We start from the raw sequence: 27,553 nt of genomic DNA on the forward strand, positions 1-27,553 counted from the left end.
GGACCTCACTCCTAGAAGGCGGGATTATGCGTTGTTCTACTTTTCTGATTGGGCTGTTATGTGTGATGGGCGGGGCTTGTCAAGCCGGTGAGTTGTGTTTCGATAAACGCCATTTTGCAGTGACAGCGGTGCGCTAAAGCAGTGGAGACAGAAAGCTCGAGAAGTCTCGGTTCAGAGGTGATTTTATTTCTCTGCCTACATGATAAACATTCTCACGTCTTGACGATTACGTTAAGCTCGTTAGTCATGTATTAAACAGTTTTCAAATGACAAAATCCGTCATTTGAAGTGCCAGCTGGCAGCTCTTATCTTCCATGTAGCTAGTCGGCTAATTTGCTAAAGATGATTTGTCCAAAAAATCAGTGTATTTGCGAAAAACACAGCCTTACATTCCTCTAATAATATATGTTCGTGCTTAAAAATCTCTGGAGAAACATCTAACGCTACAGAATGTGTTCGTGGTCAATAGTGTAAACAAAGCTAGCTATCCTGCTATTATAACAGAGATTTGTGCCAATTGAAATTTATTTAGAAAATTATTAAATTAATCTTACTTTTATGTAACTTAATTAAACTTTGGATTAAATCTGGACGCCCTGCTAGTCTGTCCCAGACACATCTGATAGAGTTGGTCCATTTTATTAGATATTTATTCACAAGTACACTAAATGTGCCTTATATTTCATAATAAACAGCCATTTAAATGATATTACATTTATTTGAAGTGTCTAACCCAGTTTACAACACCGATAATAATGCTGTGTGTCCTTGTATGCTTTGATTTATTAATAAATAAGAAGCTCTGTCTGTCATATAATATCAAAGCATCTGATTTTATGAAAGTTTGTATATTTAAAGACACTGTTTTGTCATTGTTTTCTAACCAAGCATTAAATGGGGCTTTGAATTAAAATCTAATGTGCTGCCGCTTTTTTTATTTGTTAATGTATGTTTAACTCTTGTTTTTGCAGTGTAAAGCATGGGGAATGTCTTTGCGAGCCTGTTTAAGGGTTTGTTCGGGAAGAAGGAGATGAGAATTCTCATGGTCGGTCTTGATGCCGCCGGTAAAACCACCATCCTGTACAAACTCAAGCTGGGAGAAATAGTCACCACCATTCCAACTATCGGTACGGCCGAAGCCGTCATCTCTTATTTGTTTTATGGCATTGTCTGGTATCCTGAAAAACACTTTCAAGCACTTTGTAAATCTGACTATCTCACGGTTTGACCTTGACTTGTGCATCACGGTGCACAAAAGTCTTTTGTTCAGATTATTTGCAGTGTATTGCTATGTATGTGTTGTATTCGGGTCTGTAATGCCCAAGCTTTAACCCCTTAACTGTCACCGTCCCACCTGTGGGACGCTTGGCGCTCTTTTTTTTTTTTTTTTTGTCCTTTTTCTCTATAAAATCTTTTAGTAATCATCATAAATTATATATCATTTGAAAGCTTAGAAGTTCAAGATTCATCCTGTGAAAACCATTTTGAAATCGGACATTGCGTTACCATGGAAATGGTACTTTAAAATCTTATAGCGGTCTCCTCCCCCTTAGTGGGCGGTGTCAAGTGTCATATTACAAAATGCATTACGGTCTTTTAGAATCAAAACTTTTTATAATCTTGGCAACAAACATATCATTGGAAAGGTCTGAGTCTCAGGATTCCATATTTGGTGGTTATTTTGAGTACTGAAGTAAAATTGAAAGAAATCTAGGGAAAAAATCGTTAAACAAAATTCAAAGGAGTTTTGATTACTCCCAGTGGCTGTTTGTGGTATGACGCCCTTAATAAAATCTCACAGGAACCTCCATTTTTTTCATATCAACTTCAAATTTGGAACATAACTTATTTAGACACAAGGCTTTAATTTTATACCAATTTTAGAGTAAAACCTGTTATGCAAAATATTTATAATAAATAAAATAAAATAAAATTAATATAGGGCATTTTATTTACAGTACATTTAAACTTCTATAACTTTTTGATACTTTAATTTTTTGAAAAAAAAAATCCACTTTTGCCAAAATCTGCTAAGTGTTCATAAAATACAACAATTTAAGTTTGGATAGTGCACTTTAATGCCTATTTTAAAAAATGGGGGGTGACAGTTAAGGGGTTAAGGTTATTCTCACCTGTTGTGTCCTTTATGTGCTGCAGGTTTTAACGTAGAGACGGTAGAGTATAAGAATATCAGTTTCACGGTTTGGGATGTCGGCGGCCAGGACAAAATCAGACCACTTTGGAGGCACTACTTCCAGAACACTCAAGGTATGAGAGCTAAAAACTATCGGGAGGAATGTTTTGCAGAGCAAATGGTACTGTAAGAAAATCATATTCAGTGATTATTGTTGTAATGATTTTTTCTGATATCCCTGGTGCCAGGTCTGATCTTCGTAGTGGATAGTAATGACAGGGAACGAGTTAATGAAGCCAGGGAGGAGTTGACGAGAATGTTAGCAGAAGACGAGTTGCGTGACGCTGTGCTTCTAGTTTTTGCAAACAAACAGGTGAGCATCAGATATCTCGGAGGTATCTCTCCAATATTAAATGCAAGTAATAAAAGAAACTGAGATAAATCGACTTGTGAGCTTTAAAATGGAGAAGAAAATGCTTTCCTTACCTACTTGATGTTTACATCAAAAGCAGTGTGTGCAATCAAACTCTACAGTATTTTAGCACAAATTTAAATGGTCAAAAGTTAGGAGTTTAGACAAATCTTAAGTCGAGGGCAGCCCTAATATATCTTAGTCTCTGAAATATAATATGTTTTTCAATCTTTGCTATTGGATTTGTCTCTTGTCCATCCCAGGACCTTCCCAATGCCATGAACGCAGCTGAGATCACAGATAAACTGGGCCTTCACGCCCTTCGTCATCGTAACTGGTACATCCAGGCCACCTGCGCCACCAGCGGAGACGGGCTCTACGAGGGGCTGGACTGGCTTTCCAATCAGCTGAAAAATCAGAAATGAGCTCGTCTACAGCCTCCAAATCTGTGTGTGTGTGTTGTTGTATGAATGGGTAGGTGTGCGTGATTTGTACGAGAGAGCGAGACACACACAGCTAAAGTACTGACCCAGACTTTGACTGAACTCAGTATCCCATGTTCCCCTCTTTCGTTTAGGTTTGGGCATTGCTGATTCAGACTGTGTTTGTGTGTGTGTGTGCGTGTGTGCATAGTTTATCTTTATTATGCACGTTGTTCATGTGTGTATGAAGGCTTTTCTGTCTGTTTGCTTGGTTTGGGAATGACCCTGGCGTGCCTTTTATACACACACATCTCCTCTTATCGTTCCACCTCACAAACTGTAATACGACTCTCGTTGTTTTTGCTCCGTACTGCACCACGCGTGGTTTTCACATGGCGAAGAAAGAACCAAGGTTGTCATAATTCACCTGCAATAACTTAGTATTCCAGTATTACTGGCCTGCTGAATATACATCCCGTACACTTTGGATATAGCGTTTTAAATTGAGATTAAAAACCTGCCCTGTATCTTTAGGAAAAACTGTGGTGTAACCTGTATCAGGTCAGGATTGATTCGTAAAGATTTCCCCCACCACCATCCTTGATTGTTCTTTTCTGTCATTTGAAAATCAGGCTGTTTTATTTTCGGCTCTTCAAGCTCCATGTTTTAATTAGTGAATGTGTCCGAATGTGGGTAGTGGAGTCGTGGCCAGATCTCTGGTTTCCTGCTGTACACTACCTGTTTCCAGCCGCCACACAGACCCCAAGCACAATCACAGACTGCTGAACATTCCCCCTGCCACCAAATTGTTGGATTTGATTTGAATTAAAACAAAACATCATATATTACAAGTTTCTTTGTTCATTTCGTGTGTCCTGGAGAATGTTTTGGGGGGTGTAAAAATAGAAAATTTCCAGTTGAGAGTTGAGATTAATGTGGTGTTCTTAAAGTAATATCTTCCCAAAGATTATTTTAGATTGTATTAATATAAAATGGTTGCTTGAGTTGTGTATTGTAGATCAGAGGTTCTATGAAACCCTAAAGAGTGCCCACTAATGCCTTTTATAAGTTAACTACAAACAAACCTAAGGTTTGTCTAAACAGTTCATTGTTCCTTTGAAGTGTATTAAGTGAAATTTATGTAGATGATGTATGTTTAGTTAATGATTAGTGTATATATATATATATATATATATATATATATATATATATATATATATATATATAGAATATTTTATTCAGCAAGTAAAATTTAATTTGAGTGATTGTTAGAAAGTTTGAGTTGGTAACTTTTTCAATGTTTTTGAAAGTCTCTTATGCTCACCAAAGATGCATTTATTTAAATAAAAATACAGTAAAAAAAATTAATATTTGTGAAATATTATTACAATTTAAATAACTGATTTCTATTTTAATATATTGTAAAGTGTAATTTATTTCTGTGATGCAAAGCTGAATTTTCAGCATCATTACTCCAGTCTAGTGTCACATGATCCTTCAGAAATCATGCTAATATGTTGAATTGATGCTCAAGAAACATTGATTATTATTATCAATGTTGAAAATAATTATTGAGGGAAAATGTGCCATGGTTTTCTCCAAAATACATGTGCTAATGCAATTATTAAAGCTGTGATTACTCGTTATTATCCAAAATAGCTACAGTAACTATGGTATTTTGCTGGCAAACCATGGTAAATGTTTATGAAGGAAAAGTATAACAGATGTGCTACTCCTGGTAAACCTGTGAGAAATGCATATGAGAAAGGTAAGAATTTATGACAAAACGTTTGCGTAATATTACTACTTTATAATTCAAATAATGTTTTCTTAATAGCAGGTAAATTTGATATCAAAACTAATGTATTGAGTTATAAAAAATATAGTTGAATACAGATTATGAAGGACTTTGTGAGGTCACATTTTATGGCTCCATGTCATGTTTTGTTCTAATTTCAGCTGACAAAAGATATACATTAGAACAAATATATTAGTTTTTTTCCTCTTATATATATTTTACCTAAAAAAAAAAGGAAATATAATTGTCATAATCATGTTCCAAACCTTTTTTTTTTTTTAGAATATTTGTTTTCGTCCATACAAAAGCCAATGGAGTCCAAAACAAGTTTGGGACGAGATGAGGGTGAGTAACTCTTTTGTCAACATTTACTCAACTTTAAAAAGTTATGACATAATTAGCTGAAGTTCAAATACGTGGCCTAGAAGCAGCCTGTTACGTAAAGTAAAAGCACGTGGGCTGTTGTAGAAAAACAGCATGAGCTCATCACCTCTTGTCTGTTGAGTGTGGGCGTGGACTTCCCCGCCCTTCCTGCACCTGTGCGTTCACGAGCTCCACCCACGCGTCAGGTGTTCTCAAACGAAACCCGACTGGAGTAAAAAGGATGTTACTCATGCCGGCTGGACTGGATGAAACACTCCACAAACACTTTAACTTCAGCTTGTGTCACCATATACCGATACCAGACAACAAGAAGTGGACGGTTTACATGCAGGTGAGTTATTTACACTGTTTTAACTGTATGATTTACTCTGCATATTTCAAAATATTACTAGAAACTAAAATGTTAACCTATTCTCAAGTGCCTCTGAGCTGTTTTACAACTTGTCCTGATGTTCGAAGGTTAGTGATGAATGTGGTTTTATGTTTTGTTTAAACTATAATAGGCTAAGCTTCTTTGGTAAAACGTTACTTTGATATACAGCACAGCACTGAATAATAGGGTTAATTCGGGTCAAAAACAATCATTTTGTTCACCTTTTAATGGTGTTTACCAGGTACTCCAGTGCATGGTAATACCACAGTACATTTTAGTTAGTACAAGTGGCATAAATGTCTGTTTATGAGCATCATCTGTACATCTAGAACAGTGATTCCTAAATCTGCCAGGTCAAACTTGTAAAAATAAAGCATAAAATGGGCTAAAATTATGAAAGGTGATCAATGTCATTATTTTAAAGGGGTCATATGACGTTGCTAAAAAGAACATTATGTGGTTTATTTGGTGTAATGCAATGTGTTTATGCGGTTTAAGGTTAAAAAAACACATTATTTTCCACATAATGTACATTATTGTTGCTCCTCTATCCCCCGCCTTTCTGATTTTTACAAAGCTCATCGGTCTCAAAGGCGAGGTGTGCTCTGATTGGCCAGCTATCCTGTGCGTTGTGATTGGTCGAATACCTCAAGTGTGTGACGAAATGTTACACCCCTTAACATTCTGTGATACCGTGTCCTGCCGCTACCGTACAAAACTAATAAAATCTATAACAAACGTGGCATTCGTTGAATCCAGTGGTAACATAATTACTGATTATAATGACTTATACTGTCTTTTTACGCGTTGCGTATCGCGCCACGAAAACATAAAACCATGTCTGTATTTGTGATCAGAGAAACAAGAAACAACAAGCGCTACTCTACACTGCTCAAAACTCACGTTTAAATCCTTAGTGGGAAATGTACTTACAGGCTGTGAGTCAGAAGCCCAGACTGTCCTTGCAAAGTTGGAATTGCCCCACTTTATAGAAACAGCCTTTGTGTGTAGCACCATTGTAGGCTACTCTCCCAGGAAACAGTCCTTCATAAAATGCGCTGCACACATCTGAATATTTAGATTGAACTGTTCTGGAACAGTGTTGTAAATACAACTTAACCACTGATTTCTAGTGTTGTCCTCTTTTGGAAGGCCTAACAAAGTAGTTTTGCTTTCACAACGAATCACACAGTGTCTCTACAACATGACGGCAGCGGCAACATCGCTACAGCAGAATCAAAGTTACACCTTTTTTCTTTGCGTGAACATTTGGGCGGAGTATGCAAATTTCCCCACATCGTGATGTAGACATGTGGGGGCGTGTTTAAACAAGGTTTTAGGAGGGCATGGACGAGTCTTAACTTTTATAAAGAATATCTCTTTGGGTTTGAGACTTTAGTCTTTGCAACTTTAGGGATCTTATCTATTCACGAACAGCTTGTAACACTACAAAGAGAAAGGAACATTTGAAATTGCATCATATGTCTCCTTTAAAGAAAGAAAGAAAGAAAATGTGTGGATGTGTTTCCTCACATAATTATATGTGCTAATAGATCTTTTATTTATTTATTTAATATTAGTGACTTAATACTGAATTATATCCAACATGACATGTTAAAAGTAACCCAAGAAAAAAAAAAGTTGGCTGAAACCGCTCTCGTTTGTCTCAAGAACTGCTTTACTAAGTATTAAAAATATTATTTAATTTTGCATGTACTTTTTATTGATACAGTGCAGTTGTTCTCATCATTTGCTGAGCAATGCTGTATTACACTATTGTATACTACTATGTTAACATTGCTTTAAGTGATGAAACAACATCAAAGCAGAACAAACATCATGCAGAGGACGGAGCAACAGGTGCACAACTGCTTGTACTTTCATTTCTCCAACCTGTTTGCACGCCACTTTGACTGTCCTCACGTTTGGTTTGGGGTTGTGCTGATGCTGAACCTGCAGCCTCTCTGAACTGGTCATTTAATAATGCATGCTTAAAAGAAACCCACAAGTGCATTTTCTCTTTGAGCATGAAAATGTGGTCTGTGTGGTTTACCCTCTTTGTTATTTGATGTAAGTAGAGCCCACAGCCTTGTAGAGGGACAATGAAGCTTTATTTGTGGAGAGTGACATCACCCTTTTAATTTGACAGGTGCAAGATAGTGTTTAAGTGTGTTAGTACAGAAAAGAAAAGAACTGTGTGCTATTTGTTTGTCTAGTTTCATAAATATTAGAAAGTGTATTTGGTTGATTGCTTGCTGAGAAGTGTTGACATGTTTATTATTCGCTGTGTGTTTGCTGGTTTTAGAGGTGAACGGTTGAGTTTCTCTGTCAGCTTCCTGATTCACAAGTTCTCCGTTTGTGCGATCAGACACAGTCAACATATGAGTGTCTAGTCAACAGTTCTGTTTCCTTTAGCAACAGCGAATGAAAGATTAAAAACAAAAGATTGCAAAAGGTGTGACTGAAAGACTCGCTTACACAGACTTGGCACACGTCATTGTTTTCTTTTTGTTCTTGGGAGAAAATCAGGTTCTGGCGTGTTGAGTAAAATCTATTTTTGGGAAGGGAAACTTAGGAAAACAAATTTTGAATAGTCACACCTTGAAGTGGTCAAATTATTTTTTTACGTCTGACTTCTTCAAACTGAGTGTTCGTCTCGTGTCTCTCGGCAGTGATGGAAGTGAAAGGCTGCAGGTCAGAGCTGGAAGTGTTCACAAGGTCGACGATTGAGACCGTGTCCAGAAGAGATTCGGTTTCTGTGAAATGTTCTCCATCTTCCCAAAACCTTCAGATGTCAACACCTCGATTGATACCTCTGACTATCAGAAACACCCACAGGTAACTCGTGGCACTCGGTGCATATTGTATTATTTGACTGTGGCTGAAAATTTGCTTAAAATACAAACTGACCTGCAATGCACAAAAATAAAAAATAAAAATATCTTTGAATTTTTCTAAATTCTTTTTGTTTTATTTAAATTTAATAACAAATTTAATTTAATAGGTATTGATTTTTATTATTATTTATTTTTATATTAATTAATTTTTAATTTAATTTACATTTATTTTTATTTTATTTTAAACTATAGCAGTAGTGTATAAACAGCTTTTAACAGTTCAAGGTTGAGTTTAAAGATGTAATTCTGTTTATTTATATTTTACATGCATAATTGTATTTAATTTAATTTAAATTACTTAACTGAATTGAATTTTATTTAATTTTAAATTATATAAACAGCTTCAGATAGTTCCAAGTTGTGTTTAAAGATGTATTTGTTATTTATTTTTTACATGCATCATTTTATTTTATTCAATATACATTTTATTTAATTTTAAACTATAGTAATAGTGTATAAACAGCTTCAAACAGTTCCAAGTTCCATATTTAAAGATGCTATTTATATTTTAAATACATAGTTTTATTTCATTCATTATACATTTTTATTATTTTAAACACATAATTTTATTGCATTTGGTCTAAATGGCTTTTTTGCAACAGGTCCGTTTGTTTACTTTATGAGTAAACATTGCTGGTCTTATTAATATCATTTATTTATTAATGCATGTTATAAAATATGGTTAGTGTTCATTTGATCAGTTTTAGTAAATGTTCATCAAGTCCTGCCTTTATTCTGTTTATTCTTGTTAAATATCTTGTTTCAGTTGGAAATATTTCAGTTTCTGGAAACAAAATGTGTTGACATGTTCTTGCTGCTTTTTACTTTATTATTCTTCCTGGTCTTGTGATTTTAGCATTCCAACTAAAAGGGAGTTTCGAGCTTCATCTGCACCTTTGATTCCCAATCCGTTTCCAGAGCTCTGCAATCCGACACACTCCCCGGTGCTGACCGGATCTTTCAGCGGGAGGGATCCTCCCTCCAACAGCAGCACACACGTAAGCATGCACAGTTTAATCTGTGACACAAATGACAGACAGTTGCCTGTGGCTCTATGAATTCTCAGTAGTTATAATAGGTGACAGACGCCATGACAGGCCACCCTCAGGGGAAAAACAAGTGTGCATGTACACAAACACATCACAGGGCAGTCAGTTCATAGACTTGTCAATAAAAATACACAACACAAGCACATTCTTTGGCACTTAAAAAAAGTTCATGACCTCAGACAAACAAAACACTGCATGCATTTGCGTGCATCTTAGTTCCTCAATGATTTATGATCAGATTCTTGCATGTTTTTGTAGGTGCTTCGGGTTTTTGGGGATGCCACACACAGTCGGTCGGTTTTGGTGACGTCTGGGACGACGGCGCATGATGTTTGTCGTATGCTAGCGCAGAACGCACACTGTACGGATGAGGAAAGCTGGGCTCTTATTGAACATCATTCTGCTTTAGGCCTGGGTGAGACTTGAGGATGGTGATATTGCACTAAAACAACATAATGCAGTTGCTGATACACTTCTAATACTCTCCTGTGAGTTCCATCTTCCATAATGTAACTTATCAATACAAATACTTTCATAACACAACGTAAAACTGCATACTTCACCTACAAAGGAAGATTTGAATTGGAAAACAGAGGGTTGCTGCTTTGCATTCACTTTGTTGTTTGCATGCACTTGATTTTGCACTGCAAGACAAGTTATTATCTAGTGTTTTTGCTTTTGACAAATCGATAATGTAATCACACATTCATGCCTCATTGTCTGGACAAAAAACACTGAATTCCATCTCAAATGCCACCTTGTTTTTGTAGAAATAATCTTAAGACAAAAGCTGTCATGTCTTATTGTGCTTTTATAATGAGTGATTCTTTGCTGAATGAAATAAGACCCAGGGGTGTTGTGGAAAATAAATAGCATTGAAATGAACACAACCAACGTGTTATACAGGCTTTTACAGTAGCTTTAGTTGTGCTTCTGACAGGTGCTGGATTGGACGAACCTTTGGTTTTGAATGGCTTATGAATGACATTTCAATTAGTAAAGTATTTAGCAACATTTTGAAATATTTTTAAATAATTGTTTTACTAATTTAATGTTTCATTTAATGTATATATTTTTATTTAAATTAATGTTTTTTATTTTATTTTATTGAATGCATTTAAAAAAATATTTTTTACATTTATTTTGTAATTTTCATTTTAATTCCATTTCAAATAAATTTAGTTTTAATTTGTAATTTAATTAAACTTTAATAAAATTTAATTTAAAGTTTAATTTAATTTAATGTGTAATTTTTCATTTAAATTGTTACATTTTCAAACTTTGCGTTTGTTTTTTTTTTGTTTTTTTTTCTCTCCAGAGCGCTGTCTGGAAGACCATGAGCTTGTGGTGCAGGTTCAGTCATCCTGGCCTGTAGAAAGCGACACAAAGCTGATCTTCCGCAAAAACTACGCTAAGTACGAGTTCTTCAAAAAACCTGTGGTATGTAACCTCTTTATTATCATCTTCTGATTTATCTAAAAATATATATTTGTATTTGTATATAAATATTCACAATCCTTTTAACCTAAATTACGTTACAACTACCAAATGTAAACATTTGTAGTAATTTTTGCTTAATTTTTTTTCCTGTTATGCAGTCATTTTTCCCAGAGCACATGATATCTGACAGCGCTGATGTCACTAAAGGCATGACATCATCAGAGCTGGTGCAGGTATGATGATCTACAGCTTTTAAAACATTAAAATGGCAATTAAACAATGGTTCATAAAACCAGTAAATGTCTCCCTCGTAGAATATGGTGAAGAGTGGCTCCTGTCCAGAGATTCAAGGCTTTCTCCATGTGAGAGAGAGCGGAAAAAAGTCCTGGAAGAAACTTTATTTTGTTTTACGACGCTCTGGACTGTACTGCTCCAACAAAGGACAGTCAAAGGTGCCACACAAAAACAAAAACACATTCATACACACACACACACACACACACACACACACACACACACACACACACACACACACACACACACACACAGAGTGCACCAAGTGTCTATGTACACATAAACATACATGTAATATCTGGATGCATTTGTATGTTTGTAGGAACCTCGACACCTGCAGTTCATTGGAGATCTGGAAGATCTGAATGTGTTCACAGTGTTCAATGGCCGTAAACGTTACGGGGCTCCAGGAGAGCATGTCTTCTGCATTAAGGTAGCCAATAGGAACAGAGAATCAGCCTTATTTTGGTATTATTTTATACTATTATAGTATTTATTAATATTTTGAATTAGTTTGTATTTTTATATTTTCACTTTTCATTTTAATTTGTTTTAATATGTTTATGTGCTTTTATTATTATTTTTTACATTTCTATTTTTTTTTTCATTTTAATTTGAGTGATTTTAGTATCATCATTATTTGTTTTTAATGTAATATTTTATATCTAATATTTGATATTAGATTAGATTTATATTTTAATTCTTTTTTCAGTAGTTCATGCTAAACCACATATGACAGAATTTATGATAGAGATTCAATAATACATTTTAAGTTTAGTAATTTTATTTTCTATTTATAAGTTATATATATACATATATAAACAGTTTTTTAAACTTAAAACTTTTTGTTTAGCTGTAATTTAATTTATTGCATCTATTTAAGTATAATTTAAAAATAATTATATATTATACTTACAAATACCTATATTATGCTATAATACTTATAGATTATATTATATTAAATCTATTTTTAATTTTAATGTAATAGTTTTATTTTTAGTTACAGTTTTAGGGACAATTTATGAAAGCAATTCATAAATAAAGCACTTTGTTTACATTTAAAAAATGCAGTAGGTTTTCTTTTAGGGTTTGAGTTAGTCTATAATAATGATAATTAGCTTTACATAACAGCAACAGAAGTCTATGGTATTTCCTCATGTAGACAGCTACATGAACATGAATGTGTGTGTATGCACGTTAGGCCTCAAAAGACCGGTTTCGCTGTCAGGATTTGAAGCTGATGTGTGCAGACAGTGAGCAGAGTCGTACGTGCTGGATCACGGCCTTCAGATTGTTTAAGGTATATGAACACACACACACACACACACACACACACACACACATACACAGACAGACTCACTAAGAAAACTAGTTCCATCTGAAACCTGCTGTGTGTATGTGTGTTTTAGCATGGGAAACAGCTCCAGTGTAACTACCAGCTCTCCCAGTCCAATGCCAGACTTCACAAACCATCACGACAAGACTCCAAGGTACAAAAAACATCTCTCAAACTCCAAAAAAGTAATCCATACAACTTGTGCACTGTATTCTGAAGTCATATGTTGGCTTTGTGTGAAGAATACAGACTGAAAATGCACGTTATTCACTGAGCTTCTCACACATGTGTCGTCGTCAGTATGCAGAGCGGGAAGAGTCGATGGTGGCCATGGATTTTTCAGGGAAGAGCGGTGGACGAGTGATTCAGAACCCACATGAGGCCCAGAATGCCGAGCAGGAGGAAGGACACAGCTGGCGGGTGTGTATATGTATTTGTGCTCAAGAGAAACAGAATTCATGCTACACAGCGCTGAAACATGCTATGAATGCCTGCTGTATTGTGACACTCAGCCCGAGGCTTCAGGGTTTGTTATGCATTTATAAAAAACAAGAGTTTGCATAAAAACTATGAAGTAAACTGTTGTTTTTTAAAAGATGCTTATGAACTCCCTTGAGCGCAGTTTTAAAATTAAGTTTATTTTTCACAGTTACTGTTATGTTTAAGATGCATGTATGTATGTATTTGTGCATATATATACATATATGTGTTGTTCAGACGTTTGGGGTCCATAAAATATTTTTATGTTTTTAAAAGAAGTCTTTTCTGCTTACCAAGGCTGCATTTATTTAATCAAAAATACAGTAAAAATATTAATAGGAATATTAATAGAATATTTATATTGTTTTAATATTAGTATTATATATAATTCTAGAATATTTAAAATAAATAGGAATATTGAGAAATATTACTACATTTTAAAATACAACAATATTCAACAGTAACAATATTATAACAATATAACATTTTAAAATGCTTAATATATATTTGTGGAAACAATAAAATTGCTTATCTGTTTAGATATTTTTTTTCTAATGGGGTGTTTTTGTATTTCAGAAGAGAGAAGCGTTGCGTCACAGTTTACCCACCAGCGGTCACGGGTCACAGCTGTCCGGTGAGTGTCTCGTGTCCACACTCACATCATGTAAAATGTTATCAACAAGATAGAATCTGTCATTACTAAAAGTTTTCTGCATGTGTGTGTATCTACAGCGGTTCATCGGGTTCAGCCGTGGTTCCATGGGGGCGTGTCTCGAACTGAAGCTCAAAGGCTATTGGAGGAGCAGGGTCAGGTGGACGGGTAAGAATGATCTGATCTTTTTGTGTATCATGTACGTTTGCACTGTGAAGTTGTTTATACATGTTTCTCCTGTCTGCAGGATGTTTTTGATTCGTGACAGTCAGCTGCACGCGCAGTGCTTTGTGTTGTCCTTGTGTCATAAACTGAAGACCAAACACTACCTCATCATTCCCGTAAGTCTTTCTGTCTCGCTGTGCTTCAGGTTGTGGATAGTTGAAATACATGAGATATTCTCATCTTGATCTCTCTCTTTCTCGTTCTCTGTATCTCTGTAGTTAGAGCAAGGGGATAAACAGTACTACACTATGGACGATGGTGTCACACTGTTTACAGATCTGCTGCAGTTGGTGGAGTTTCATCAGATCAACCGCGGCATCTTACCTGTGTGTCTCAAACACCCCTGCACTTGCATTGCACTCTGAACCTTCACCTTTGACCTCTCCCCCAAACCTAGGACCTAAATGACCCAGCACCATGGTCTCTGGACCATTAAAATTCTCATTTTATGACCCCAAGTGGATGTCAGGACATTCACAGTTTTTCATAATCCCCCCAAAAAAGACTATATTTCTGTACATAGTAATTCTATTTATATTTTATATACCTCTAGCACACTTTAGAGCATATGTAGGTCTTTAATATTGGTTATCCAACCAAAAATACTCGAATAGTTTATGGACTATTTGTATTCATCATCCTTCTATCCTGGAATGTGTGTAAACTGGAAAGTGGACACTCATGTGGGAATTTCCTGCTATTGCTTCCTTCAACACTGGGTGGCGCTCTGATGCTTTACTGTCCACTTATTCTTAATTTATGCAATAGTCATGTAGGGATACATTAATGCATATCTGAAGTTAAAGAAGGAGACTATTTCAATGTAGCAGATTTATTATTATTATTATTATTATTAATATTATTATTTTTTGTTCAACACTGTCTAATTTATGGTGTTTTTTCATAATACTGACGTTTAAGATAATCAAGGCCAGTTTACATTTGCTTTATTCTGTATTTTTATTTTGTTTATTCTATTTTATCATTGTTTAGTACTTGTTCTGGTTAACAGTTGCACTTGGTTGTGTGTATGTAGGTTAACTCTGACCAAAACCTCAAATTGAAGTTGTAAATAAGTAAATGAGTGTTTGTTGTTTTAGTAGTTTTAATTGTGTGTACTTGTGTGTGTTTTTCTGTATGCTTCAGTAAACTTGACATCACCAGTGCATCAGTTGTCAGGTCTCCACTGTGTTGTTGCCATGGAGATTGTTCCTTTAATATTCAAGGGAGGTCATCAGTCCAGGCAGGAGTATAAAGGCTATATATGCTGATTTGCTTGACCCACTTTGAATCAGATGATTGAAGGAGATGGTAATTTATTCAGATGTAAGTCAGGCGATCACCTCACTGTAACTGCTGATGAATCATACATTAATCCTATATTATAAGGGTAAATAAAGGAGACCGTGATCAGGCGGTGAGTCAGTGAAGGACACGTCATTCATCCTGGCAATATTAAATATCAATATAGTGTGAACATAAATTTTAGAGTGTAATCAAATTAATTATCAATATGAAATAAGTTCTGATTTCAAAAAAATAAAAATACAAAAAAGTAAAAAAAAAAAAAAAAAAAAGGAAGTTAGTTATCTAAATAACTGTTGTGAGCATGGATTAATTTTCATTATATTAATATAAAAATATATGCATTAATCTATATTATTGTTGTTATTATTATTATATAAATTCAATTTCAATTTTATATTTTAATCATAATTTAATTAGCTGTTATGTACGTATTTATAAATATTTATGAATGTATTTATTCATTTATAAATTATATTATTAATTATTTTTTAATTATTAGTAAAAAAAAATCATATAATTGTATAAAATATACATAATAATGTATAATTAAATGTGTGTGTGTGTGTGTGTATATATATATATATATATATATATTATATATATACTATATATATATATATATATATATATTCATAACTGAATTTCCTATAATTTATAAATGTATTTTTTTAATAAATGTATTTATTATAATTTATTAATTATATTACTAATTATAATTATTTGGTTAATTATAAATTTTTCTTAATATATATTTAAACAAAATTACATAATATTAATGTATAATTAATCATAAAATATAACAGATAATTATAATATATACTTTTATGTTTATATATAATTATGTATGTAAATTATATATTGATCAATCAAGGTGATCTAATTTAATAGCAATAAATTGCAATTATTTATTTATAAATTATATATTATGTTTATTTATTTAACAAAATGATTTCAAACAAAGCTTTGGATTTCACTTTTCAATGTTTCAATTTTTTTTTTTTTTTTTACAGTGTTCATTCTAAATTTAGCCATTACATAGTTCAGCATTGTTTTGGCTTGTGACTTTTGTGCCTCTTTTTTGTCTTCACCAGCTTGCCGTAGCTCCACCTTACCTACCTCAGACACTCAACCGGTCAGTCAGCCCTCTTATTTATTTATAAGGTATGATTAATTTAAGATTGAACAATGTCCCCAAACCTGCATAAAAGCTTCATCTCCACCTTTCCAACACACACTTTTATCATACACACACACACACACACACACACACACACACATGAACACACTCAGACTGTACCTTAATGTGGTGTTTGCAAGGTGACGCACTGCTGAAACTATAGGCCACAGACACAGAGAAGAAGACATGAGACTTCTCTGAGTTTAAACATGGTGCTCTAAATGGATTCAAATCGGTTTCATTTGATCAAAATCAGGAGTTCGATTCATTGTTCCAATTAATACACACTACACAATGCTTCGAGTTGCATTATATTTATCCATATTTTCTGTAGTTTTAAGGATAAAATAAAATGCATTTTGATGTTAGATGTGAATGGAATAGCTCAAATGACACTGAGATGTTAGTGTGACAGAAGTGGATTGAATTTCAGCTTCTGTTACAGCACGTCTGTTCTGTCCGAAGTGCCTTTGCTGATCCGTTCATTTTTACCTGATGACCAACATAACACAGCAAATCAAATTTAAGATGAATGTATCAACATCTGTTACTACAATCTTAAAACACTTTCATTTGCTGTTACATTCTGATTTGACAAAGTATTTAAGAGTAAATATATTTTACATAAATGCATAATACTTAAAAAATAATTTAATATCAATATTATGTAAACTTATTGTAAAATATTTTATGTAAAGTATTTCGTTATTTTATTTTTTTAGAAGTTTGTATTATAATATAATATTTACATTGTGTTTTATATTGTTTTAATATTAGTATTATATATAATTCTAGAATATTTCAAATGGTTTAAAAGAAATATATTTGAAAGAAATAATATTTTAATATATACACTTGCTAAGATTCTGTGGCATTTGTTTATTATAATTATTATTATTTTTTTTGTGTAGTGTGCCATTAAATGGTTGATCATTAATTTACCGATCGATTACAGAATGTTTATTTTAATATATTAATTAAAATAAAAAAAATATAATGTGTATATTTTGTTTTACATTGAAATATTAGTACTATTATATAATTCAAAAAAATTGTTAAATATATTTATTAAATAATACTGTATTATATGCACTTGCTTAGAGTCTGTGTTTTAATACAGTATAATTACTTTTTTTGAATTACTAATTTTGTGCAGTGCATCATTAATCAACTGATTTGAGATGACCTTCATTATCTGTATATCAATTCTTCTTTCCTGTCTTAATTTTTTCAGAGCTGTACATGCAAATCAGCCTCTGTAGTTCATGTCGTGTTGCCATCCTGCAATTATCCCTCGTTTTTTCCCCTCTTTACCCATCCGACCCTCCCCCTCTTTCCCTCATGATGGTTCAATCCATGAACCTGCTGTGCCCATGTGTAGCGTATCGGTTCACTGTACCTTTAAGAGGAGGAAGGGGGGCTGCTGGTGGAGTGGGGGTTTATATGAATATCAGATGAGCTCAGTTTGTGCCATGCGGACTTGCACACACACATACGCTCACACACAGACACTCACACACACCACGCAGATGATTCCCACCAAAGACACTGATCTAAGACAGAGAGAGAGATCAGGATGGGTGTTACAGGAGAAATGAAGGAGGACGAGGCTGCGTAACACAGCACTGAAAGATAAAGCGAGGGTGGGTGAGCAGACTGGAGGAGAGGAGAGGACAGACAACACCAACCTCAGCAGGTATGTGGCGTTGCATCAACGTTATCCTCTAGGATTGAAGATTCCCATCTATTCCCATCATGAAGCAAGTTGAGTGCAAAAATGATCCACTGAGAAACCACAAACTGTTCTGGTTTCAAACTGACAGGCTCTGAGAGCTTTGCGTCCAGGTTTTCGTCCCACTTAATGCTGAAGCTCCAGTTTTGATTGCATTTGAATCAATATTCATAAGGCACTTTTGGTTCTAGTCTTCTAGAGTCGGAGGGACAGACAGACAGGCAGAGAGAGACAGACAGGCAGATGCATGTGGATTTTAATGCACTGTAATGGACTCTGCACACAAGCTATATGAACTCCTGTGAGTGTGTGAGCAAATGCCGTGGAGCGATGGGATGTGGTGACTGTCTCTCCATCATCTCATGGACTGCAGAGAGAGTGAGACCGCTGGAGAGACAGACGGGGCAAAAGAGTGATCCGAGAGGGAGAGGAGTGATTTTGAGACAGTAAGGTGAAGGAACAAAGGTGCTTTTGAGGTGGAAGCAGAGCTCTGGAAGTGTACAGTAGTTTGATTTGCGAGGAAATATCTTTGAGATTAATCCATGAGATGGGAAGGAGGAATATATGATGGACTGAAAAACAGGGAAGGCAAGAGATGTGACAGCAGAAGAGGTGGGGTGAGAGGAGCGAGAATTGAGCTGTGGAGAAAGGGATGAATGGAAGAAGAGAAGCCCGGGCTGACGTACCCATCAATCCATGATACATCGCCAAATGATGTTGGGTTGAATAAACACCCAACTGGTCATATATTGACTTTCGTGGCTCCTGTGCTGAATGGAGCACAAACTGATAGTTTCAAACCATAATGACAGTTAGTTCACTCAAAAATAAAATGACTTACTGCATGTTGTTTTAAAACCTCCTTTTAGAAGAAATTTTGGAGAAACAATATTGGACTCCATTGACATTGTATGGACAAAAACTCTGAGAACTTCTTTTGTGTTCCACAGAAGTACAAAAGTCATACACGGTTTTTGGAACGATATGAGTGTGAGTCATGAGGCATTTAGCCTACATACAGCATTTTCAACTAAAAAAAAAAGGGAAAACTTTTTATGTTTTGGCCATTCATTTACATGACAACAGCATTTTGTAAATGTTATGTCATATGCATTCATGTGTGCAAATGCGCAGCATTTCTTTACAAAGCAACATCGCCATCTACTGGCCTGGCATGCATAATACAGCGTTTTTAGTCATTTTCGCGGATCGCTGTGAATGGGGATTGTTTTACAATGTTTTACAACTTTTAAAAAATGCAAAGGAAAAATATTTTCTTTTTTGAGTGGATTGTTATCTAAACGAATCCTAAATGATAAAATTTTCATTTTTGGTTGAACTGTCCTTTTAAAACCATGATCCAATTACACCATTGCTGAACAGATCTGATTTATATCCAGGGGTGCCAAATAGTGGGTAATAGTGGAACAGAGTAACAGGGGCTCATTGCGAGAAGGGGGCCCGATCGCGAACACATCCCCCCCCCCCAAGCCCCGCCCCACACTAAACATGATTTTGCGGTGGCCCAATAGCAAATTCAGGGCCTAGAATTCCTCGCCACAGCCCTGTTTATATCATAGATGTACAAAACACTGGACTAGCAGATGTTTGTTGGTAAAGTATGAGTAGGGAGGAGAGTATTTTGAAATAATAGTGAAGGTGATTTAAGGTTGGCATGAAATGTAAATTCATTAAATGTAAATTCAAGGCATTAGGGTAAACGCTCTTCTTCTACTGTATATTTTTTCTTTCAGGTCAGCCACTGTCATGAGAAAGCAACAGTTTGAAGAGAATCTTTTTAGTTAAAAGTAGGTTAGTTAAAAGTTAGTCGAACTGTTGACAACAGGGTTATGCGCCATTCAGAACTCAATTGAGAATGGCTTTTAATTGAATTTGAACTGATTTTGGCAAGCAAACAGAATGCAGAATTTGAAATTTGGCTATGATTTGAATTTGAATTGAAATTCATTGTACAACTGTCATTTTACAATTTAAAAACTAGAAAACCAAGTTTTAAATGTTTTGCTTGACAAATCCTTGTTTGAATGTTTTGAAGGTTTCTAGCCAGATAGATAGATAGATAGATAGATACTTTAATTCCCAGAATGCATTATGTTTTGAATTGTTTTGCTCTTTCTACCATCTTTATTGAACAGAGTATGTTTAATATTAACAACTTAAAGCTGTCTTTTTATTGAACCATTTATTGAAACCAACCAAGTAGCAAAAAGTTGCAGTTTGAAGAGTTTAGCCAACTAAAACAGAAGGTACAGCAGCAAAAACAGGCTGTTTAACATTTAAAATTATTTTTTTTATGTGCAGGAAATCTTGACTAACATCATTTCTGTGAAGTTGACATTGGAGAAATATTATTAGTCAAACAATAAACACTACAAGTTCAGAATATGGATCCATTAAGGTGAAGTGTGTAAGTGCAACACCACTAGTGGCACCAAACGGAATTGCAAAAATAATGATTATTTCCAAACAGGTTTCTGAAAGTCACAGTGTTCATGCTTCTTGGGAATACCAATCTACAAATGGTTTACTTGTTTTTTAATGTTAAAATTGGGATATGAAAAACGTTCATAATCATATCAATTTTACTTCAGCTTTACAATCTGATACAAACCATTAAGATGCAGATATGTGGCAGAGGGTGATGATGGAAGTCTTGGTCGACTGCCATCATAAACATCTGTCTGTCTGAATGTAATATTAGATCCTTAAATGCATCAAACCCTTCAAATACTTTACATCTCCATCCGTGTATTTTAACATTATAGATGCCTATAACATTATAGGACCGTAACACAAAAACAGCAAAGTATTTGTAGTTGCTGCTCCGCTGCACCAGGCAAGTGTTTTCTTGTTTGATTTGTACGGTTTGTTGATTGTACATCTCGTACCTCTGAGAGTCATCCGGCGTCTGATGGTAACGCTTCACTCATCACAACAATGCCTGGGTCTCGATGGGACGGTCTGTGTTTGGTGTTTGAGATAAAGAGAGAAAGAAAAGTTGCATGTGCATGACAGAGCAAAAAAGAGGAATAAGGAGCATGAGGATGTGTTGCTGTTGGGATGTCATGAACATCTGTCTCTCTGTCAATGAAGCTTCAAAAGCTGATGTTGGAAGTAGATTCAGATACCCAGAGGAGTAAGACTGAGTGTTCAGAGAGAGAGAGAGAGAGAGTGGACAGACAGAATAAGAAAGGGAAAGACTTGGAAGCTTAGAGTGTAATTGTTTGTGGAAAATGGATAAAAAGTCTTTAGAAAAGACTATCTACTATACTTATGTAAAATAGGGTGACCAGATGGCCTTGTTTTAGGGATTTTGGTGTGTTGTCCTTGTCCCCCTTGAATCTGGAAATGTCCCCCTTTCACAGAAAGTTCAAAGCAGGTCAGAAATACACTTTTTTATATATATATATAAATATAATAATAATTATGTTTAAAAAAGTTGCTGTAAATAGTATCCAGTTTGTGAAAAATGTAAAAAATATTTAATTGTTTTATTTTTCTTATATTCTACATTTATATTGTATTGTAGTTTTAATAGAAAGTTTAAAAGAACAGTATTTAATTTCTTAATATTAAAATATAACTCTTTTGTAACATTGTCTTTATTGTCATTTATGATCTATTTAATGCATCCTACTAATTATATATATATATATATATATATATATATATATATATATATATATATATATATATATATATAATATATATATATATATATATATATATATATATATAATTAATATAATTTATTTAGCAATGTGTATTGTTACTATTTTTTATTTAATGTTGTCATTTATTTGTATTTAGAAACCTCAATTGCTGTTTATCATCTCTAGTCTTCAGTATGTTTGATGAATACATTTATGCATTTGGCTGATGCTTTTATCTAAAGTGACGTGATTGCATCAGTATGTGCAAAGGAAAGACTGGCATGCTGGTAGAATGTGTATTTGGCCTGGGAGTGAAGTGCTTTCTAAATAGATCTCTTAGCTGTGTGTTTAAACATGCACAAACACACACATGTACTGTACACACAATACCTTGCAGGAAAAAGCCCTCTCCCCAGTGATTTTATTAGGTTGACATGCTTAAATTTCTCTCTTGCTGACCACAGCCTCTCTCTCTTTCTCTAACACACACACTGTAAAGCTTCACACTTGATTTAGCACATTTGCAAGATACCATCCAGAACATACCAAGCACATGCACACAGACACTGAGCATCAGAAACATCATTCTAGAGCAGATGAGCTCTCTGCAGTGTTATCTAGTGCTGAGGTGACCGCGTGCGTCCCGCTGAAGAGATGGGAATTAAAGAGCCGCTCACTCACTACTGAGGAAGGAAGAGGAGGGAGTTGGCTAAGGAGTAAATGAGTGTCAGGAGAGATGGGGTGGAAGAGGCTGATAGGGGAAGAGAGACAGGCTCTGTTACTGTGGGTCCCTGTAGACTGCATGGATTAGGAAGACAGGCGCATGTGCAGCGCTCATGGATAGATCATGGATTACAGTGATGCACTGATTCTCAGCACACAGACATACTGCAATACTACATTTCTATGAGACAGTACATAACAGAACATTACAGAATGACTGCATAACAGTGACATCATACAATGCAAAACACTGTACAGTACAATACTACACATGTGCAACAATAACTGCTGCTATCTATCTCTCATGCATTCATTTGTTCTATCTATCTATCTATCTATCTATCTATCTATCTATCTATCTATCTATCTATCTATCTATCTATCTATCTATCTATCTATCTATCTATCTATCTATCTATCTATCTATCTATCTATCTATCTATCTATCTCTATGATATACATGCCATTTAAGCTACCTGTCAATCTATCGATCTATCTTCCTAACTGTCTGTCTGTGTCTATCTATCGTTCTGTTTATCAACAGTATGATATCAAAGGATAAAATTATTCATTTTGGGGTGAAATGCTACCTGGACATATAGTTGCTAATAGAAAACAAATCCTTTCCTTTTTTATTTTGCTCTGTCTTGTTCTAGAACAGTTATTGTTATGGCAGCTGTTGGTCTTCTCTGATCTGTCTGACCTTCATAGTTTTAACAGCCTCTATCAGAGCCCACCGGACGGCTGAAGACTCTTGGCTGGTTAGGACTCTAGGCTGCACAGATGTTGTCAATTAGTTTCCCAGTTGAGGTGATAGAGGAACTGGAGAGGATCAGTGATCAGTCTGACCTTCTCACCTTGAGCGTGACTGAGCACTGATGCTCCGTAAGCCTCTCTGCATCAATAATGTCTGCTAAATGGCAAGTGACTGAATAAGACTTGATAAACCAAGTGCTGGCTTTAAAGACGTGAGACTGAACGTTTTCAAACCGTTTATCTGACATCTCAATGTCATAGCTGATTCAAAATCTGTCTATCTATCTATCTATCTATCTATCTATCTATCTATCTATCTATCTATCTATCTATCTATCTATCTATCTATCTATCTATCTATCTATCTATCTATCTATCTATCTATCTATCTAAACTCTATTTCCTGCAGGTATTCTTTCACATTCATGAAACCACATTTCCCTTAACAGCGCTAACAAATCTCACAGCACCTTTTCCTCGATAAAACAAATTCTTCCTATCATCTTTATACCTGCGTCTCTGGAGATTCAGTCCCACACTGAGCTAATGCTGCTGAACGCTTCAAACACTGAAACGTCACGCAGCTGGTGAAGCAGTAAAATATGAAGTGATGAGATGTCAAGAGGGAGAAGAGTGTTTACAGTCTTTCATTTGGGTTATGGATCGTTCCATCAGTGTCACTCACTTGGGGTTCAGCCCGTAAAAAATAATTTTTAGTTATGAGTAATTATTAAGCTGTTGCTATGTGGTTGTAAATGTGTTCTGAGTGAACACACTGCATAGCAACAGGAAATGTTCCTCTAAGCTGCACACACTTTTTACATTGCGGCCGCGCAGAAGAAATAATATGCTGCGTACAGGACACACAAAAAAATGAGAATTCTAGTAAATGCACAGAGGTGTAGTAAAGTGCAAACTCTACTACAGGGATGTTTAGATAACTATATAAGAATTTACATGTTCATGTTTTTGAAAATATTTACCTTACAAATCTCAGTTTAAATGCTTCAGTTTCTATTCTATTCTATTCTATTCTATTCTATTCTATTCTGTCAGTTAAAATGCTTCAATTTGATTTTATATTACATTATATTATATTGTATTACTAATAATTGACCTCAGAATGGGAATTCATGAACAATATCGGCTTCATTTTTTCATAATATAAATAATATAATATAATATAATATTAATATAATATAATATAATATAATATAATATAATATAATATAATATAATATAATATAATATAATATTATTATAAAGAATTGAACTGATCTGCGTGAGATTTTTTTTAAATTATTTTTTACAATCATTTATTTACATTATGGGTCAAATCAAATATAAATAGCACATTAAAGTCAAAAGTTACACACTTGTGTGTGCGCGCTGTACAGGTCTGTTATAAAGAATGTTTTTGCTCAGGTGGCTGAAATGTCCACCCGATAGAGAAAAGTTTTGCTCAGCAAGGAAAATAAATTACAGGGAACATTGCCAACAGGCTAAAATTCACTCAGAACAGCTTAGGCCATTCAAAAAATGCATAAACCAATGTGTAATACTCACGGTTAGCAGTTTCTTCAAATGACTAATCTGAATATTGAGCAATATGGTGCTTAAGAGATCAGCTCTAGATATTCTTGATAAATCAGTGTGAAAGAGTGTGAAAGAAGACGGTCGGCTATTTATATTACACAAGCATCGTACTTTCTTCTTTTTGCATATTTTGTTTTGTTCAGACAATTATCTGACACGACAGTTACTCCTCCCGCAAGGCTTCGCATTCTTGTCAGAAAAGACAGTGTGGAGAGGAGGACAGCGTCTCTCTCTGTTTCTCTCTCATTACTGTTTGGATTATGGATTTTCATATCAGGGCAGAGTTTCCTTTGAAGGCCCCTGCAGCGGTGCTGCTGTACAGTAAGTGGGTTGCGTGCTTCTCTTCTCCATCATCCATTTCTCCATTCCTCTCTCTCATTCTCTCTTTTTCCAGACATTTCTGAAGTCGCTGGCTGTTAAACGACACTGGAGCTGTGCGAGTATTTTTAAATGCTCAGACCTCTTGCATGCATCTCACGCACATGCTCAAAAATTCCTGTAAATCATCTCTTCATGCTCTGATGTCATGATGATGTGGGCACTGAAATCCCTCCATTCAGACTTTTCATATGATGTGCCCTGCTCCTCTCTGTTTCTCCATTTCTTCTTCTCTGTCTAGTAAAACAAGAACATTGGAGCTGTTTTTGAGTGAGCATTAGTATAATTAGCACTGTTGTAATGACATTTTATGTCTTCAAGTGTCAAAATGTCTCTGATTGAACAGTGAATGTCAGTCCAGTCCAAATCATGTTTAAAGTGCCCCTATTATGGGTAATGTCCCCAACAACAGGTTGACATGCATGCAAGGTCAAAAAACACTTTCATTGTCTAATAATATGCATTTATTTTGATCTCACTTGCTCAACAACTGGCTCAATGATTCATTTTTCCAAACCCCTCCTTTGCGTGACGCTTATCTGCAGTGATTGGTCCAATTGGTCTCATTTTAATGTCATCATGCCTGTAATCCCTGTTAAAGCAGCGTTTGTGAGTGCAGTGCTGCTTTGTGTACAGTGTTACCGGGGAAACCACTATTTTACAGCTCCAAAAGCGGCACCTAGTGGCAAAGAATAAATTTGCATTTTCATTCAGACCAATGAGAAAAGACAAACAAGTGGGCGGGCAATATGCTTATGTTTCATGTTGATGTCAACATGAAACGGCTTGGGATTCATTTTAAAAACGACTCTTTTTAATGATTCAGAGTCGACTCTTTCTTTTGAGAGACAATTACTTTATACACGGTGCACTTTCAGATTTAAAACTTTGCAGGATGTTTTCGTTCACTTAGAGCTGTGTTACACACTGCATAAAAGGTAATGATTTTGACATTATGAACAACTGGGATTAGTTTAAGTACATAGTGTATACTGTAAGTGCATAGTGTCCAGTTAGTGCATCATATTTTGCTAAACACAAAGTAGACTAGATTTTATATCACTAGTTCAAATGCCACTAGTTCCTTTCATCTTTGATAAAATGTGGCATGACTGGTGGTCTTTGATGGCATTGATGGTTACAGGTTAATGTGCATGCATATTTAGCTTGGTCTTCTGAACATGTTTCTGATTCTTTCACAGCGTCTGTGACCCCATATGTTGGTTTTGAAGTCCATATGGATGCTGACGGTTTTACATGCATGCTTACAGATGAAAGCGTTGCAGTTGCCGCAAGTAGCCATTAAATCTGCTTTTCATTATCCCTAGATGACACTGAGGTCAGCGTAACATGTTTTACTGCTGATGAACCATGCAGATAGGATGGTTATTCATTTAAGACACGTCCTCTGACACCCGGCGATGCTCCTCACGAGGGGACTGACCCTGAGAACGGCTACATTAGTGTCAATCCTCAATCTCTGGCCATTTAGAGCCTCCTGCGGGCGCTATGTCACAAGGTCAAAGGTTAAACAGAATCCCGTCTTCGGCGAGTGAGTCCTGAGAGACAGAGGGAGAGATGTTAATTAAAACATAGTGGCGAGGGGTCAGAATTTGTGCCTCATTTAAATCTACTGGTGTGAAATCTCAGTCCACTGATGATTTTTTGTGATATGGGTTTCTCCTCATGGCGAAATTAATTAAAATTCAGCCATCGCCATCGTGATGATTTAATGCTCATACTTATAATTAGATAGTTTCCTCGTTATTTTCCAAAAGCAACATGCCTCTTTGTGTGTGCGTAATAAGTTGTGTGCTGGATAACAAGCAGAATTAGTTGGAGTTTTATTCCACCTTCCACTTTAGCGAGTGCGTGTTTGTGTCCCGCTGGTTTATCTGCTAACGCTGATTAATATCTAATCAGACTTTCACCTTCCAGCAGGTGTTTCATGTACTCTGAAATATCAGCCTCAAGTTATGATTGCTCTTTCATTTCCTCTATGACATCATCACTTCAGTATCATGATATCTTTAATTTGGGATCGTGCATTTCTTGCGCCCTAATTTCCTGAGAGGAACTTGAGAACTGCGCTGCAAAATGTGATTTTCTTCATATTTTCATGTCCAGTACAAATATCTATTTTTAAATCAAGAAACATACACTTGAGAAGCAAAATTACATAAAATATTAATACAAATAAATGTGTTTGCTTAAAAAACAAGAAGAATATCAGCCAATGGGGTAAAAGAAATACACTTGTTTTCCATTTTTTTTTTTTTTTTTTTTTTTGTATTTCAATGTTTATTTCATCTT

At 35.1% G+C, this 27,553-nt stretch overlaps 3 protein-coding genes across 6 annotated transcripts in view; all 3 read left to right on the forward strand.

Annotated features, from left to right (window-relative positions):
• The first annotated feature begins 43 nt into the window (after positions 1 to 43).
• Positions 44 to 3,816, forward strand: LOC109049209 (ADP-ribosylation factor 1-like). The gene is made up of 5 exons (XM_019066918.2): positions 44 to 177; positions 972 to 1,127; positions 2,158 to 2,268; positions 2,383 to 2,507; positions 2,810 to 3,816. The coding sequence occupies exons 2-5, from the start codon at positions 980 to 982 to the stop codon at positions 2,969 to 2,971; spliced, it is 546 nt and encodes a 181-aa protein (XP_018922463.1). The 5' UTR covers positions 44 to 177; positions 972 to 979; the 3' UTR covers positions 2,972 to 3,816.
• A 1,331-nt stretch (positions 3,817 to 5,147) lies between these two features.
• Positions 5,148 to 15,062, forward strand: grb7 (growth factor receptor bound protein 7). The gene is made up of 15 exons (XM_019066919.2): positions 5,148 to 5,481; positions 8,196 to 8,361; positions 9,277 to 9,418; positions 9,728 to 9,884; positions 10,788 to 10,909; positions 11,068 to 11,142; positions 11,224 to 11,361; positions 11,526 to 11,636; positions 12,405 to 12,503; positions 12,613 to 12,693; positions 12,840 to 12,959; positions 13,596 to 13,653; positions 13,752 to 13,839; positions 13,919 to 14,012; positions 14,115 to 15,062. The coding sequence occupies exons 2-15, from the start codon at positions 8,198 to 8,200 to the stop codon at positions 14,259 to 14,261; spliced, it is 1,596 nt and encodes a 531-aa protein (XP_018922464.2). The 5' UTR covers positions 5,148 to 5,481; positions 8,196 to 8,197; the 3' UTR covers positions 14,262 to 15,062.
• A 2,749-nt stretch (positions 15,063 to 17,811) lies between these two features.
• The window catches only part of LOC109069209 (SRC kinase signaling inhibitor 1-like), a 50,685-nt gene continuing 40,943 nt past the window's right edge, over positions 17,812 to 27,553 (forward strand). The window contains exon 1 of one of the 4 annotated variants that reach the window (XM_042714694.1): positions 17,812 to 18,077. The gene's annotated coding sequence lies outside the window, so the exon portion shown is untranslated. The remainder of the gene's footprint in view (positions 18,078 to 27,553) is intronic. The other 3 variants (XM_042714693.1, XM_042714695.1, XM_042714696.1) reach the window with 3 other exon arrangements.

The sequence above is a fragment of the Cyprinus carpio genome, chromosome A24, assembly GCF_018340385.1.
Source record: "Cyprinus carpio isolate SPL01 chromosome A24, ASM1834038v1, whole genome shotgun sequence".
NCBI lineage: Eukaryota > Metazoa > Chordata > Actinopteri > Cypriniformes > Cyprinidae > Cyprinus > Cyprinus carpio.